At 49.0% G+C, this 16,597-nt stretch overlaps 1 protein-coding gene across 1 annotated transcript in view; it reads left to right on the forward strand.

Annotated features, from left to right (window-relative positions):
- The first annotated feature begins 7,221 nt into the window (after positions 1 to 7,221).
- UPRT (uracil phosphoribosyltransferase homolog) overlaps positions 7,222 to 16,597 on the forward strand; it is a 30,387-nt gene continuing 21,011 nt past the window's right edge. Inside the window, exon 1 of the mRNA XM_074962444.1 lies at positions 7,222 to 7,513. Coding sequence (XP_074818545.1) covers positions 7,236 to 7,513 — 278 coding nt within the window. The 5' untranslated portion in view covers positions 7,222 to 7,235. The remainder of the gene's footprint in view (positions 7,514 to 16,597) is intronic.

The following is a 16,597-nucleotide window of genomic DNA, read 5'->3' on the forward strand; positions in this document are numbered from 1 at the left end:
GATGGATTGACCCCCATTTGGTGAGATTTAATGTTCAGTGAGTTTATGGTTCCAGTTCATATGGTCCAATGGACAAAGTCTCTCGGTCCCTTTCTTGTGGTCGATGCACGATGTCGCTCCGGCTCACGCCTCCTGGTACTGTTGGTGGCTGGTGATGTGTTTGGTGTAGATGTCCCTGGACCATTGGATGGTGTCTGAGACCATGAGGCGCCCCATAAGCATAGTGTCGACCAATCCCACATGTCCGCAGCACACGCTTATTGCAGGGGTTCCAGGTGCCAGGGCTCCGACGATCAGGGTGTCCATCTGCACCTCATAGCCTTTCACTCTCAGGGTGTCGGCCAGGGGAGCGTACTTTTCCATCTTACGAGCTTGGGCTCCTGTTTTCAAAGGAGACTGCGACGTTGACGAGGATGACTTTTTCTGGGCCTAGTTGGTGACGACGACATCAGGTCGCAGCTGGCTGTCGGTACCAGGGATGGCGCAGTTCACAGCAACCTCCGCCAGGCATGGTGCGATGGCTTTCACCAGGCTGTCCTGGAAGGCGTTGTGGCGCAGCTGCCAAGCTCTGGAGTGGGGCTTGCAGCTGCACAGGACATGGGGCAGGGTCTTGTTGGAGTAGTCACATTTCCTGCAACGCTTGTCTCGGTTCCTCTGGTGGACGACTCCGTTAAGAAGGATGCAGTTGAATCGGGCACAATGGATGAACCGCCAGTCAGCGAAACGGGTGAAGCCACCCCCGGCAAGGAAGTGGTTGCTGGCGTCCCACTTGCTGGTCAACTCTAAGGCTTTACCCTGGTGTGGTTTACGTTTCAGGGTTTCCACGTACAGCGAGTGGATGGTGGCCTTCAGGGTCCTCTCCAGTATGCCCCTGGCGCTCAGGGTGACGATGGTGTTGTCATTGGATCTGATCTGCGGTGCCAAGATTCCCAGCTCCTGGTGCTCCTCACACCACTTCCAGCGGCAGCTGACGTGCTTCCCCAGGCGATGCGTGGCATTGCGAGCACGGGACCACAGTGAAGCAATGTCGCCCCCGTCCCACCCGAATTCGCCATTCAGGGAGCCGCTCAGGAAGGTGGCGATGTCTTGGTTGGAAGGGGCTCTGCTGATCTGCTTCTTTATCATGTCACGTAGGGCGTTTGCCATAATGTTCCTTATTGTGGCATCAGGACACGTCAGCAGGTGGAAGGCGTGGTTGATCACCACGACGTCGCACAGGTCGCCCATGCAGGGGACTTTGGCGCCTCCATGCCTGTGGGTGATGTAGACTAGCTCGTTGCTGGCTCTCTGGGGAAGGAACAGTCACTTCTTCACCAGCTGCCGGTCGATCTTCTCTGTCTTGTTGAAGGGCACCTTCGCCACCGCAGATCCCCTTAGGATGAACAAGATGCGGAGGATCAAAAGAAGGTGTTCAGGGGTGTTTATCTTCTGCCACGGTGGCAGCAGGGAGGTGTCGATCTTGGCGGCATCCTGCAAGATCTCCTGGATGGTGTCCTTGGGTGTCTGCCGGACACGGAAGCCTGTCAGCGTGCTGAGGTGCTGGTACACCTGCCCCTCTGCTAGGCGAATGATGGGCTTGCCCTGGATCTGGAACCCCGTCGCCTGCACCGAGTCCCTTTTGCTGCCGTCAATGTGGAGAGTTGCGCACTTCTTTGCACTGAAGCGGAGCCCCAGTTGGCAGCTTGACTGGTGGCGTCTAGCATACCTTGGAGGCTCTGTGTCGTCCACGTAAGCCAGGATGCTCACCCTCTCACCGTGGAGGTTGAAGCCATCTGTGCCTTTGGAGAGTGCTCGCAGCAATGGCTCCATGGCAAGGTTAAAGATGATGGGGCTGAGGGCACAGCCCTGCTTTACTCCGCTCTGGATCTCGGCGGTCTCCCCTTCACCCGAGCAGATGGTGGTACTGCATCCCTCATACGGCTCTTGGATCACATGAAGGAAGTTCTCTGGCATCCCGAATTCCTGCAGCATGGCAAAGATGTGGTGGTGGGGCATGGACCCAAAGGTGTTAGCCAGGTTGAGCCATGCTACTGCGCACTGCCTCCGCACCCTTCTGGCTGTTTGGATGGTGGTTTGGAGGACGAAGTTGTGTTCGTAGCAGCCCTCACAGGACATGAAGCCTTTCTGGACAGAGCTGATGGCTCTCCCGCTCAACGACCACTCCGTGATCCTTGACGCCAGGTAGCTGGCATACAGCTTGAACATTGTGGAGCAGAGGGAGATGGGCCTCCAGTTGCTGGGGTCATCCCGCTCTACTACACAACAATTGAGGGCAGGAATTGAAGAAAAATCCAGTAAACTACAGTGCAAATATAGGGAGGCAGAAAGTAATTAGCTGAACTTCAATTTGGTCAGGACCATCGGGGTCAACAGCTGTGTTTTTACGATTTTTTTTTCATTATGTGAAATGGTTAGGGCTAGAAGTGGGCAAATACTGCAAAACAGTATTTGCAAACATTTATGCATATCAAATAAGTGAATTTGCCTCAGCAGTATTCATAAGCCCTTTTTTTGCTGTTTGCTAACATTTGGATGTGCAAGGCTTTGTTCATACAGATATTCAGGGGAGTCTCATTTTCACACAAGTATGTGTGTTCCCACGGGTAATTATAAAAAAAAATTATGTTAATCCAATCACGGAGAAGGAACAATATAAAGTAACTTTCTTGATGACAACCATGCAGCTTGAATAATGAGCAGTGAGCACCAAATGAATCCTTGCAGAAAACAGTTTACAAACAATGCACAATCCAAAATGTTTGCATAAAGTGTTAGTTGAGCAATTGTAAATATTGAACAAGTTTATTAAAAATATTGCAGATTGCATGTGTCCATTCTGAGCCACAGAAAGGACTAACTTCCTCAACTAAATTGTTCGCTAATAGTTCTTATAAAATCTCAGGCTTTATGTCTCAGCAGAAAATGTTCTTCCCCAATTCTCCCCCGACCTTCAGTGTTCTGCACTTTATTTTCTGTGTAGTACACCTTTAAATGACCAAGAACTCTGTATGTGTGGAGAAATAGCAGTCATTTTGATGTCAGGGTTACTGTAGCATGTGCAGAGGTGACACATCAACACAATGCTCTCACATGTAGACTTTACTTTTGTTTTTTTTTTGTTGATATCCTTAATCTAAATATAAAAATAATTGTAGACGGAAAGTATATATTTAGCTTTCTGTGTAGAAACATAACAAGAAGTGGCTGTTTCAGGAGGTTTAGAGCAGTGTTGGGGAAGAGGTTTAAATTTTTGTGTGTGTGTGCCTGGAGTAACAATGGATTTGTTTTCCTCTCTTTTCTTCTCTCCTCACATTTGTGTTTGCTCCCCTTCCATTCTGTATTGTCTCTCCACCCTCAAAGGACCTGAGATATTAACTGTAATTATAAAGCAGGCAGTAAACATCAGATTCACTGATAAGTATTCCTGGCCACGATTGTAATATAGTCCAATTAATGGCTTGGAATTTAGGAGTCTCATCATTTAATTAACAATCAGAATTCAGTGAGCAGTGACAGGGATACAACACAATTCACAGGACTTGGAATTTCTGAGTTTTGTCAGTTAGCATGAAGTAGGGAGGAGAAATCAACTGACCTGATAGCTAGTATGAATGTCAAGAGGGCAGACTCTAATACATAAATTTAAGAATATTTTAGAAATAATACCACAATGAATGGACAATTGACAACTTGATTTTTCTGTCGCACACATAGGACTGGTTTCCGTTTCCCCTTCCACAAGCTTTACACTGACTAACTTGGACTTCAATGCACTTACTCCCAGTTTATACCAATGTAAAACCTGATCCTGCATTAGGTCTTCTAGTAGGGACCATGCAGTAATGTGGCTCCCATCTGTGATTTTTGTCAGGCAGGGCCAAGCAACAACAGTTTCACTGTCACAGCACTCCCTGAGGATGCCTCACCTAATGGGATTGGAACCTACTACTCATGGGCTTCATGCTGAGTTTAACAGCTGATGTGACATACCCTCTTAATAGTGGGAGAGGCCACAGAACCTAATTCAGACTACTCTTCTTGAAGGAAAACATGACAAATGTGCTGAACTGTCTATTTTATATTAGTTTGCAACCCACTCTAACTCCTATTGAAGTCAATAACAAACCTCCCACTGACCTCAGTGGGGGTAGGATTGGGCCCTTAATTTGGGCCAAGATAGCAGCAATTAAGTTTATTTCATTGACATTAACATAATTATTTGTATTGTGGTAGCATTTAGAGTCCCAAATCAGGGATCAAGGCTAGGCGCTCTAATAAATTTTGTTTAGTCTCTGTTCCAAAGAGCTTATAATTTTAACATATGACGAGAGACAACAGGTGGATGCAAGAAATGGGTAGGGAGGACAAAGCAGGAGTGAAAACAAGGAGCAGCACAGGTTGAACCAATTCTAAACCCCCAAAACACAAATACATTAGGGACATGCACAAGCCTTGACTTTTGGGACTCAGATTCAGACTGGTTTGCGAGATGTTTATGGTTACATATTTAAACTTCCTGAGGTCAGACTCCCTTCTCCTTTGAGCCTCCTAGAATTCTTTCCTGTAGTAGTCTTCAGTTCCCCACACTCATGCCTCCTGTTATGGGATGCCACTTATCTGGCAGCCTTTCGGTTGGGTTCCGGGGCTGCTGTTCGTCCTAAAATTTTAAAGCACACAATCCCAGAGCACTTTACATTCCAGGGAAATTGATCTGGCAGAGAGGCCTGTGCTCCATTTCCCATCACTGAAAATTTGCTGCACATAATCTAAACTTCAAGTTTAGGCCACATTTTCAGCGGCCTCTGATTGTGTTCAAAAATGCATTTATGAGTGTAATGTGTAAACATTTTGCAAGCACTCACAGACGCACATACAATTTTGTAACTGCAAATACCTTTACATGTACTTTGGGAGTATGAAAGATAAAGCCTGGTTTGAGGCCCTCTGAATTTCAACCCTAGACATTGTTTCTATCGATGCACTTTTTTGGTGGTCCAGCCTTTCATGGAGTCCTATCTTGTCTTCTCTCCATTGTATATACGTTTAAGCATTACAAAAAAAATCATACAAGAAGTTCTCATTGAATGCTACTGTGCTCTGCAAACTGCAGTATTACTACATACCTAGTTCTTGGTTAAATGAATTGACAAGATAATTAAGATGTACCAAGGCTTTGCTTTATTTTTTAAATTCCTATTTTCCTAACAGGCACATGCCTAGAGTTACTGATATGCATCCCTTAATTATTGCAGAATCAAAAACCTCAACTCCAATGAAGGATCTGTGTTTGTGCCTCTACAGTTAAGGCTCTGCCATTATTTCCATTATAAACCCGCTCTCTCCAAGAGTTCACAACTTCTCTGTTGAAAAAATACCGTCTGAAATTTTGCACATAAAATGGGCACCTGGGATTTTTTTTCAAATAAATCGTCAAACTCTGGCTATTTATGGTATAAGTATTACCATCTGTGGATGCTTATTTTGGGGGCAGATAGTCCAGAATTCATCCCCTATTTTTTCCTATCCTCCTCAAATATCTTCAAAGAAAAAGCTGACCCAATTAGTTCAGATAAGGAAGGCTGCACTGTAATATTTAGCATAGTCAGCATTCAATGACTGTTTAGTTCAGGACAATACCTGTATGGGGCATTAGGAAGCCCAGGCTACATTTAGTATGGGAACTGGAAAGGAACACACACTTATAGGCAACAAAGTATTTTCCCTCAAGGGTTAGTACTCATAACAAGTTAAGCTAGTTAACGTAACCAGAAAGGAAATTTAAAAAGCTCCCTGTCTGTGATTAGATCCATTCCCCTGACCCTGGGGATAGAAAACTACCTGACCAAAAAAAGAACAGGAGGACTTGTGGCACCTTAGAGACTAACAAATTTATTTGAGCATAAGCTTTCGTGAGGTACAGCTCACTTCATCTTTTTGCGGATACAGACTAACACGGCTGCTACTCTGATACCTGACCAAAGACATTCTCCTACTCCTTCCTATCTCCCAAGCAGCTATTTTTATTAGCCCCCTGAACACCTGGGGAAATAGCAGAGCTGAAGTTTGGCCAGAGAGACCAGGTAATATCCTTACACAGCTCTAGTTGGCATGCCCCTCCCCTCCATCAAGCAGGCGTGTCCTTACAACCAATTGCGTTTTTAGTGGGTATGTCAGGAACCAGATGAAAATACAGCCATCTCTATATCCCACAGGAAGGCTGGAGGGATGTGTGGGTAGAGGCGTTTACCCAATGCCAGCTAGTCTCCCAACAGAATCATTAAGGACTATTAAATCAATATGCAAACCCACTTCCTTTGAAGATAAATATATATTTCTATCCTTGGAGTTGGCAAAACCCTTAAACAACAACGTTGGCCGTTAGACTGATTTATAGGGTCCCTTGCAATCCCTTTAACCTGCTCGAACAATCCGTACACGGGCTGAACAAAGGAGGGTTAAGCAGGGGGTTTGCCCCTTTGCAATAGTTAAAGACAACCACTGCCCGCCCCCGCGAACACCTGCTGAGCTGAACTCACTCTCAATCCTCATTTACAAGTCACCCTGGCGATCCCGCTCGAGCAGCCCCCCCGGCCCCGAGCGCCTGCCCATCCCGGGATCCCCACCAAGGCGTTTCTCCGCCGGGGGGGCTCGAGCGGCACGTGGCTGCTCAGCCCGGCTGCGGGCCTTGGGGAAGGACAACCGGGGGATAAGGGCAGCGGGTTCACGGGGCCAGCAACCTCACAGCCGAGGGCAGCGGGAGGGGTCCCGGCATTTCACTTGCCGGGGAGGGGCCTGCTGATGCCTGAGCGACGTTGGCTGCGGAGCGCCAGGGCCATGCCGACGCGGAAGGAAGGGGGCTCAGAGGGGAAGGGCGCGCCCGCGGGCGGGTCACTGGGGTCCCCAGCAGGGCGCAGCGGCCCGGCGGGGAAAGGAAGGGGACCGCAGGGGGCACGCGAAGCAGCTCTGTGGGGGAAGGAAGGCGACACGGGACGGAGAGCCCAGCCCGCTCGCGCCGGCGGGGGGAGGAGCCCTCTGCTCGCCGTCGCCCGCGTGCTCCGCACAGGAAGCGGGCGTGGTGGGAAGCGGGGCCTTATGCTCCCGGCCGCGGGACCCCTTCTGAGTGGTGAGTGGCACGGCCGGGAGCCAATGGGCGCGGACGAGGCGGGGCGGGCCCGGCCGGGAGCTAGGGCCCCGGGCTGCGCGCGGACGGCGGGTGGCGGCGCGCGCCCCGCTGCATGGAGACCATGCCCTGCCACAACCGGCCGTTGGGCGCGGCGGGCGGCCCGCGGCAGCAGGAGGACCAGCCGGCAGCCGGGGCAGGGGGTGGCTGTGGCAGCACCCGGCTGATCCGCTTCGCGGAGCCCGGCCCCGACAGCAGCCCCAGCCCGGACAGCGGCAGCAACGGGGTCCCACCCCCGGAGCCCGGGCCGCAGCCGCTGCAGATCGGAGCCCAGCTCAAGCTGCTGCCCATGAACGACCAGATCCGCGAGCTGCAGACCATCATCAGGGACAAGTGAGAGCAGGGCCCGGCCGGGGCGGTGGGGAGAGCGGAGACCCCCGGGGGACCAGGGGGTGGGGTGGGGAGCGGGCTGTGGAAGAGGACGAATCGGGCTGGGGGTGGGAGGGGCGGAGGGATTGGCCGGGGGGCGGGCAGGAGGCTGGGGGCAGAAGGGATCGGTTTGAGGAGGCCCAGGCTGGAAGTGGGGGATCAAGAGGGATCGGGCTGGGGGGCTCCAGGCAGCAGGTGGGATGGGGGGGGGAAGCAGAAGACGGGGGATCAGATGGGGGGGAGCAGGAGGGATTGGGCTGGGGGGCAGGCAGGAGGCTGGGGGTATATGTGGGGTGCAATTTTATGGAGAGGGAATCAGGCAAGGTTTAAAGTGTCCTAAGTGGCAGGACTTGTCTCAGCAAAGAGGGGCTGTGAGGAGGGCCAGTTCTTGGTAACAACAAGGGTGCATCTGGCAGCACTGTAGGTGGTCGCACAAGGGCCACCACTGTTCAGGCTTCCCACTCTTTCTGAGACCTAGATGCTGCTCAAGCTTTGTGGGCATTTCAAGGGGCGAGGAAGTACAGTGTCTTGGGTTTGATTTTGCTTCTCAGTCTTAGGCTCTTGCATTTGTCGGCAGCGCCCCTTTGCTAAGTGGGGAGCAGCATGTCAGACTGTGCTGCTGAAGCATGCTCGGTCGGTCTCTGGCTGGCCCTGGGGTAAAACTTGTAGAACTAAGGGTATGTCTACACTACGAAATTAGGTCGAATTTATAGAAGTCGGTTTTTTAGAAATCGTTTTTATATAGTCGATTGTGTGTGTCCCCACACAAATGCTCTAAGTGCACTAACTCGGCGGAGCGCTTCCACAGTACCGAGGCTAGCGTTGACTTCCAGAGTATTGCACTGTGGGTGGCTATCCCACAGTTCCCACAGTCTCCACTGCCCATTGGAATTCTGGGTTGAGATCCCAATGCCTAATGGGGCAAAAACATTGTCGCGGGTAGTTCTGGGTACATGTCATCAGGCCCTCCCTCCCTCCCTCCGTGAAATCAATGGCCGACAATCGTTTTGGTGAGGTCTGTCAGGGGCACCTTGAAAACTTTAATGGAGATTCAGTCCTCCCTGGAATACCCAGGGGAAGGGATAGCTTAGTGGGTTGAGCATTGGCTTGCTAAACCTAGGGTTTTGAGTTCAGTCCTTGAGGGGGCCATTCTGTGTGACAGTTGTTTTTGTTTCTCCTTGATGTAAAGCCACCCCCTTTGTTGATTTTAATTCCCTGTAAGCCAACCCTGTAAGCCATGTCATCAGTCGCTCCTCCGTCCGTCAGAGCAATGGCAGACAATCGTTCCGCGCCTTTTTTCCGTGCAGGCGCCATACCACAGCAAGCATGGAGCCCACTCAGATCGCTTTGGCAATTAGGAGCACATTAAACACCACATGCATTATCCAGCAGTTTATGCAGCACCAGAACCTGGCGAAGTGAAACCGGGCTAGTAGGCAACGTCAGCGCGGTGACGAGAGTGATGAGGACATGGACACAGAGTTCTCTCAAAGCACGGGCCCTGGCAATGTGGACATCATGGTGCAAATGGGGCAGGTTCATGCCGTGGAATGCCGATTCTGGGCCCGGGAAACAAGCACAGACTGGTGGGATCGCATAGTGTTGCAGGTGTGGGACGATTCCCAGTGGCTGTGAAACTTTCGCATGCGTAAGGGCACTTTCATGGAACTTTGTGACTTGCTTTCCCCTGCCCTGAAGTGCCAGAATGCCAGGATGAGAGCAGCCCTCACAGTTGAGAAGCAAGTGGCAATAGCCCTGTGGAAGCTTGCAACACCAGACAGCTACCGGTCAGTCGGGAATCAGTTTGGAATGGGCAAATCTATTGTGCGGTGTGTTGTGATGCAAGTAGCCCATGCAATCAAAGATCTGCTGATATCAAGGGTAGTGACCCTGGGAAATGTGCAGGTCATAGTGGATGGCTTTGCTGTAATGGGATTCCCTAACTGTGGTGGGGCCATAGACGGAACCCATATCCCTATCTTGGCACCAGAGCACCAAGCCGGCGAGTACATAAACCGCAAGGGGTACTTTTCAGTAGTGCTGCAAGCTCTGGTGGATCACAAGGGACGTTTCACCAACATCAACGTGGGATGGCCGGGAAAAGTACATGATGCTCGCATCTTCAGGAACTCTGGTCTGTTTCAAAAGCTGCAGGAAGGGACTTTATTCCCAGACCAGAAAATAACCGTTGGGGATGTTGAAATGCCTATAGTTATCCTTGGGGACCCAGCCTACCCCTTAATGCCATGGCTCGTGAAGCCATACACAGGCAGCCTGGACAGTAGTCAGGAGCTGTTCAACTACAGGCTGAGCAAGTGCAGAATGGTGGTAGAATGTGCATTTGGACATTTAAAAGCGCGCTGGCGCAGTTTACTGACTCGCTTAGACCTCAGCAAAACCAATATTCCCATTGTTATTACTGCTTGCTGTGCGCTCCACAATATCTGTGAGAGTAAGGGGGAGACATTTATGGTGGGGTGGGAGGTTGAGGCAAATCGCCTGGCCGCTGGTTACATGCAGCCAGACATCAGGGCGGTTAGAAGAGCACAGGAGGGCGTGGTGCGCATCAGAAAACCAGTTTCATGACTGCCCAGGCTATGGTGTGAAAGTTCTGTTTGTTTCTCCTTGATGAAACCCCCCCGCCCCTTTGTTCACTCTACTTCCCTGTAAGCTAACCACCCTCCCCTCCCCCCTTCGATCACTGCTTGCAGAGGCAATAAAGTCATTATTGCTTCACATTCACGCATTGTTTATTAATTCATCACACAGATAGGGGGATAACTGCCAAGGTAGCCCGGGAGGAGTGGCGGAGGAGGGAAGCACCAGGTGGGGTGGTGGAGAAGGGAAGGACAAGGCCACACAGCACTTTAAAACTTATTGAATGCCAGCCTTCTGTTGCTTGGACAATCCTCTGGGGTGGTGTGGCTGGGTGGCCGGAGGCCCCTCCACCGTGTTCTTGGGTGTCTGGGTGAGGAGGCTATGGAACTTGGGGAGGAGGGCGGTGGTTACACAGGGGCTATAGCGGCAGTCTGTGCTCCAGCTGCCTTTCCTGCAGCTCAGCCATACACTGGAGCATATTAGTTTGATTCTCCAGCAGCTTCAGCATTGAATCCTGCCTCCTCTGATCACACTGCCGCCATCTATCATCTTCAGCCCACCACTTACTCTCTTTAGCCCGCCACCTCTCCTCGCATTCATTTTGTGCTTTCCTGCACTCTGACATTGTATGCCTCCACGCATTCGTCTGTGCTCTGTCAGTGTGGGAGGAGAGCATGAGCTCAGAGAACATTTCATCGCGAGTGTGTTTTTTTCACCTTCTAATCTTTGCTAGCCTCTGGGAAGGAGAAAATCCTGTGATCCTGGAAACACATGCAGCTGGTGGAGGAAAAAAAAGGGACAGTGGTATTTAAAAAGACACATTTTATAGAACAATGGGTACACTCTTTCACGGTAAACCTTGCTGTTAACATTACATACATAGCACATGTGCTTTCGTTCCAAGGTCGCATTTTGCCTCCCCCCACCACGTGGCTAACCCCTCCCCCCTACACATGGCTAACAGCGGGGAACACTTCTGTTCAGCCACAGGCAACCAGCCCAGCAGGAACGGGCACCTCTGAATGTCCCCTTAAGAAAAGCACCGTATTTCAACCAGGTGACCGTGAATGATATCACTCTCCTGAGGATAACACAGAGAGATAAAGAACGGGTGTTGTTTGAATGCCAGCAAACATGTGCTGCAGTGCTTTATTCTGCAATGATTCCTGACTACGTGTTACTGGCCTGGTGTGGTAAAGTGTCCTACCATGGTGGACGGAATAAGGCTGCCCTCCCCAGAAACCTTTTGCAAAGGCTTTGGGAGTACATCCAGGAGAGCTTTATGGAGATGTCCCTGGAGGATTTCCGTTCCATCCCCAGACACGTTAACAGACTTTTCCAGTAGCTGTCCTGGCTGCGAATGCCAGGGCAAATTAATCATTAAACACGCTTGCTTTTAAACCATGTATACTATTTAAAAAGTTACACTCACCAGAGGTCCCTTCTCCGCCTGGCGGGTTCGGGAGGCAGCTTTGGGTGGGTTTTCGGGGTACTGGCTCCAGGTCCAGGGTGAGAAACAGTTCCTGGCTGTTGGGAAAACCGGTTTCTCCGCCTGCTTGCTGTGAGCTATCTACAACCTCATCATCATCGTCATCTTCCTCATCCCCCAAACCTGCTTCCGTGTTGCCTCCCTCTCCATTGAAGGAGTCAAAGCACACGGTTAGGGTAGTGGTGCCTGAACCCCCTAAAATGGCATGCAGCTCATCATAGAAGTGGCATGTTTGGGGCTCTGACCCGGAGCGGCCGTTCGCCTCTCTGGTTTTCTGGTAGGCTTGCCTCAGCTCCTTAAGTTTCATGTGGCACTGCTTCGGGTCCCTGTTATGGCCTCTGTCCTTCATGCCATGGGAGATTTTGACAAATGTTTTGGCATTTCGAAAACTGGAACGGAGTTCTGATAGCACGGATTCCTCTCCCCATACAACGATCAGATCCCGTACCTCCCGTTCAGTCCATGCTGGAGCTCTTTTGCGATTCTGGGACTCCATCATGGTCACCTCTGCTGATGAGCTCTGCATGGTCACCTCTGCTGATGAGCTCTGCACTCACCTGCAGCTTGCCACTCTGGCCAAACAGGAAATGAGATTCAAAAGTTGGTGGGCCTTTTCCTGTCTACCTGGCCAGTGCATCTGAGTTGAGAGTGCTATCCAGAGCTGTCACAATAGAGCACTCTGGGATAGCTCCCGGAGGCCAATACCATCAAATTGCGTCCACACTACCCCAAATTCGACCCGGCAAGGCCGATTTCAGCGCTAATCCCCTTGTCGGGGGTGGAGTAAAGAAATCGATTTTAAGAGCCCTTTAAGTCGAAAAAAAGGGCTTTGTCGTGTGGACGGGTGCAGGGTTAAATCAATTTAACGCTGCTAAATTCGATCTCAACTCCTAGTGTAGACTAGGGCTAAGTCTAAGAGCCAGGGTCAACTGACTCAGCCTCATGGCATTCAGGCTGTGGGGCTAAATTGCGGTGTAGACCTCTGTTTCAATATTATTTATGCTAAAGAAATGAATCCTGTGACTTTAAAGCTTCCTGTAATTTTTTTCACTCCTTAGTTTGAGTCTTTTGCCACCCACGCTTGGCCTTGGCAGGTTCAGAGCTGATTGGAGCATTTGAGACAAGAGAACATAAGACCTTGTGGTAATAAGCTGCTGCTTCCTTTCTCTAGAGCAGTGTTTCTCACCCTTTTTGATACCAGGGACCGGCTTGCTGCCTTCGTAAACTGTGTCAGGTAGATCTCAGGGACCACTGGTTGAGAAACACTTTTCTAGAGAACATCAAGATGTGATATGGAAATAGTGGTGGTGAAACTCAACTACTCTTTGGATTTTTTATATAGTGCACAGAATGAAAAGTCTGTGTGGAGCCATAAATAGAAGCTGGGGAAGGTATGGGGCACCAGCGTGTGCCCTGTTGCATTTGTTGGAAATTGGTCACATGGGATACACCCACATGGTCTATTTGTAGTTGCAAGCCAACTGTCTTGATTCTGATGCAGTCTCTTATGTCCAGGCTTGTTTAAATTTTGTGCATGACAAAGACAGAAAGTAGTCAAAAACAATGCATGCTTCCTTTCACCCACTTCATCTGTCTTGTTCCTGGTCTCCCCACTCCTGGGACACGTCTTGATCCAGCCAGGTTTTTTCGCTGTTTTGGAGTCAGACAACACCACTCCTTAACTAACAGATATAGTGCAAGATCCTGCTCATTTCTACCCGGAACAGAGTCCCTTTATTTCTTCAGGTCTCCCAACTCAGAACAAGAGGCTGGGACTGGGAACAGAAACATGTTGTTCGGAGTTGTGCAGGACATGACCAGTAAGTCACTAGTTTGGCCAAAGAAGTGACTTTAAAATAGATCTGCTGCCAGATCATTCCTACTCATAGTTTGATTGAGACTAGAAGTTACCTCTCATGCATATAGTAAACGTGAAATCATGACTAACTGCCCAGTTTTTATAGTTCTAGTCTCTTGTTATTTTCCTTCTTCTTCTTCTTTTCTTTTCTTTTTTTTAATAGTACCCTAAAAGCAGGAAGGAATCCTCACAGGTAGAAAGACCCAGTGTTTGTAAAAAAAAACCCCGTCTTTATACTTCTAGTTAAAACATGTTAAAAGAGGCTTACACTTTCCTTAATTCAGAGTCAATTATTCTTCTTGTCTCACTGCTAAGACTTGTGCTGTAGCTTTCATAGTGTCTGCCTCCTTGCTGTATTATGACTCTGCTTCCTGCTTTTGGATGTACATGCTAAAATGCATAGTATGTGGTGAGGAGCTATATACATACAGAGAATAGAAAGCAGTACTACTTTGGTCCTGTGCTTTGGAGCAGGAAGAACCATTGCTCACTGGCTATGATGTCAGATTTATTGTAGAAGCATCCATTGGTGCCACTGTGCCATTGGATAGGTCAGTAGTTTCATTACAATCCCAACTTCTCTGGCACTTCGCAGATTGCTTTTCAAATTCCTGCTGCTTTGAACCCCCACATTCATTCCTTTCATCAAGGAGAGCCTCCTTTTTTGTAAGCTTGGCTTGTTTAAAAAAAATCAAGTTTTTAAGACACTAAATCAGTGTGAGGTATATGTTGCAGCCTCACCTGTTAAACAAATATTTTAATAAAGCATGTAAGAATACCAAGAAGAGGCTAAAGCAGCACGTGACTTGGAGTTCCAGTTAGGTTCTGCTATTGACTTGCGATGACTGTGACTGAACAGGAGAAGGGAGCAACACAGATGTGACTAACATTTCCTTTTTCCCTAGTAGCTAATAGATGTAAACTTACCAGAGCAAGAAAGGGAATAGAGAAAGTCCCTGAGTGCTGGATTTCCCAGAAAGCAATTGTGAAAGAGGAGAAGAATGAAATGAGGCTGCCTCTGGAACAACTTTAAGGGAGAGAGCTGCCTTTGATCGTTTTCTCTGGGTTATAGAAGTTCGTGAGCAGCAGCATGAAGCAGACAAGACGCTTGCCAGTTTCCTGTGTGTTATTCAGACAGGGTTGGGCAGCCGCGAAACTGTCAGCACTTGTGAGATTCTCTTTGTTGCTGACTGGGAAGCAGGCTATTGCAGCAGTTGCCACCAGGCACTACCAGTGGCCCTCCCTGGTCTTTTGTATCTGCCTTTGGTTGGGTCATTGACAGTAGGTGTTGTGTAAAATTTTCAAGCAGTGGTTTAAATCATACATATCCATACAATACTTCACCTCTCCAGGACACTGTATGCATTAAATAACCTTATCTTCCGTAGTTTAAATTATTTTAAATTAGGGTTTTTCTGTATCTTTTTTCTCTGTGTGCTGAAGAGTAATCATATCACAGGCACAGAATGCACGGAGCTGCTGCAATGTCGCTGTACAGGCTGTGGAGGTTCCATAGAGAGCGACTCTGCACATCAGACACACTGCCTGGCAGCTGTCTCCCCTGCAGAGCAGAAAGGGGGCTTTGAGAGTGGGCTGCGGAGAGAGGGAGGATTAAGATCTGCCTCCCCAACCCATGGTGTTGTCGTGTCCCCTCAAAACTTGTTGGTGAGAAGGGTTTCCCCTGTAAAGAGTTTTGAGGCTAGTAAAGGAAAACCGTGTCGTTTTTGGAACATAGGGAAATATCCCACTTACTGGGTGTCTTTCTTGCTGCAAGTAAAAAAAGTGTTCAGCTTTTCCAAGTGTATTCAGTAGGTCTTTGGGTTTGGCAAGCCTGCAAGCCACTGGCTGATTCTTCCTTTGAGGAGATTTACACATTAGATTCATTGCAAGGCTATGTTATTTTGTTGAGAGGCGGTGGAGACTCATAAATATGGATCACTAAAACATCTACTGCAATGATGACAAGTCTCAGAGCTACACTCGATCCTGAACATGGCATGATGACAAGGCAGCAGAGCTGTAACTGACACTCTGAGCTTTTCACTAAACATTTACTAGAAAAAAACATTACTGTGTAAGGGGGGAAGACCCAATGAGGCTGTTCAAAAAGGCAAGCAGGCTTCCAATGTAACATGGGCTTTCGCCTCTCATTTGTTAACACTTTCACAGGGGAAAAAATGGCAGCAATTTTATTGCCACATTCCATCTGAGAAAGACAGCTACATTTCAGTGGTGGAGAAAGATTCCAGGGTGCAATAATCTTTCATCCAGGAGGACTCTAAAATGTTCACTGCTAAATCACATAGGGGAGAAGGAACAGTTAGGCACAGGGTGACTAGAACTTGCTGTGATGCTCTTTTCTGGGAACGGCATAATTCATCTTGTCTGGTCTTTTTAAGCAACTGTAGTGCTGGAAATCCTCTTAAGAATGGATGCAGCCGCGATAGGCATGGAGCTTTACAGCTAAGACTAGTTCCGTGCTGCCGAGAGCTTGGTCTACTTGATACAGATATCATAATGAGACATTAATAGACAATGCTAGGAAGGAAGGAAAAATTGGCTCACTTACAGGGCATCCAGATCACGTCTTGTTTCAGATCTCTCTCTAGATAGAAAGTAGTATAAAAATGAGCAGATAGCACCACAATTACAAGTCTTAGAGGGGAGGTGTGTTTGCTTAGTGCACCAGAAGACAGATGGTCGAGGCACTGGGACAGTATGAAAAAGCCACAAAGTTGGGAGGGGCAGGATGAGAGAGAAGTGGCCACGATATAGGGCTGAGAGAGGCAGTTTGTGGCTCTTACTCGGGAGCAGGGGAGGGATAGTCACTTACTCTGACACAGGTTAGTTCCATATTAGCCTGTGGGATCCTGAGGACAGTTGGGGCTAGTGCAGAAGAGGGGCACAGTGGGGCTCTGTGTTCATTCCATGGTGGGAGGTGCTTGGGGAAGTGGGAGCTCATGCAAATAAGTCTTTCTCCCCTCTCTCCAGGAATCAGGGAAGTTAATACAATCCTGCATTGCAATAACTATCTGGCATCTACTGCAAAATATGGTGGGGAAAATCAGGCAAAATCTCAAGACACTTTAAAAAAGCTCTTACC

The sequence above is a fragment of the Natator depressus genome, chromosome 9 (assembly GCF_965152275.1).
Source record: "Natator depressus isolate rNatDep1 chromosome 9, rNatDep2.hap1, whole genome shotgun sequence".
NCBI lineage: Eukaryota > Metazoa > Chordata > Testudines > Cheloniidae > Natator > Natator depressus.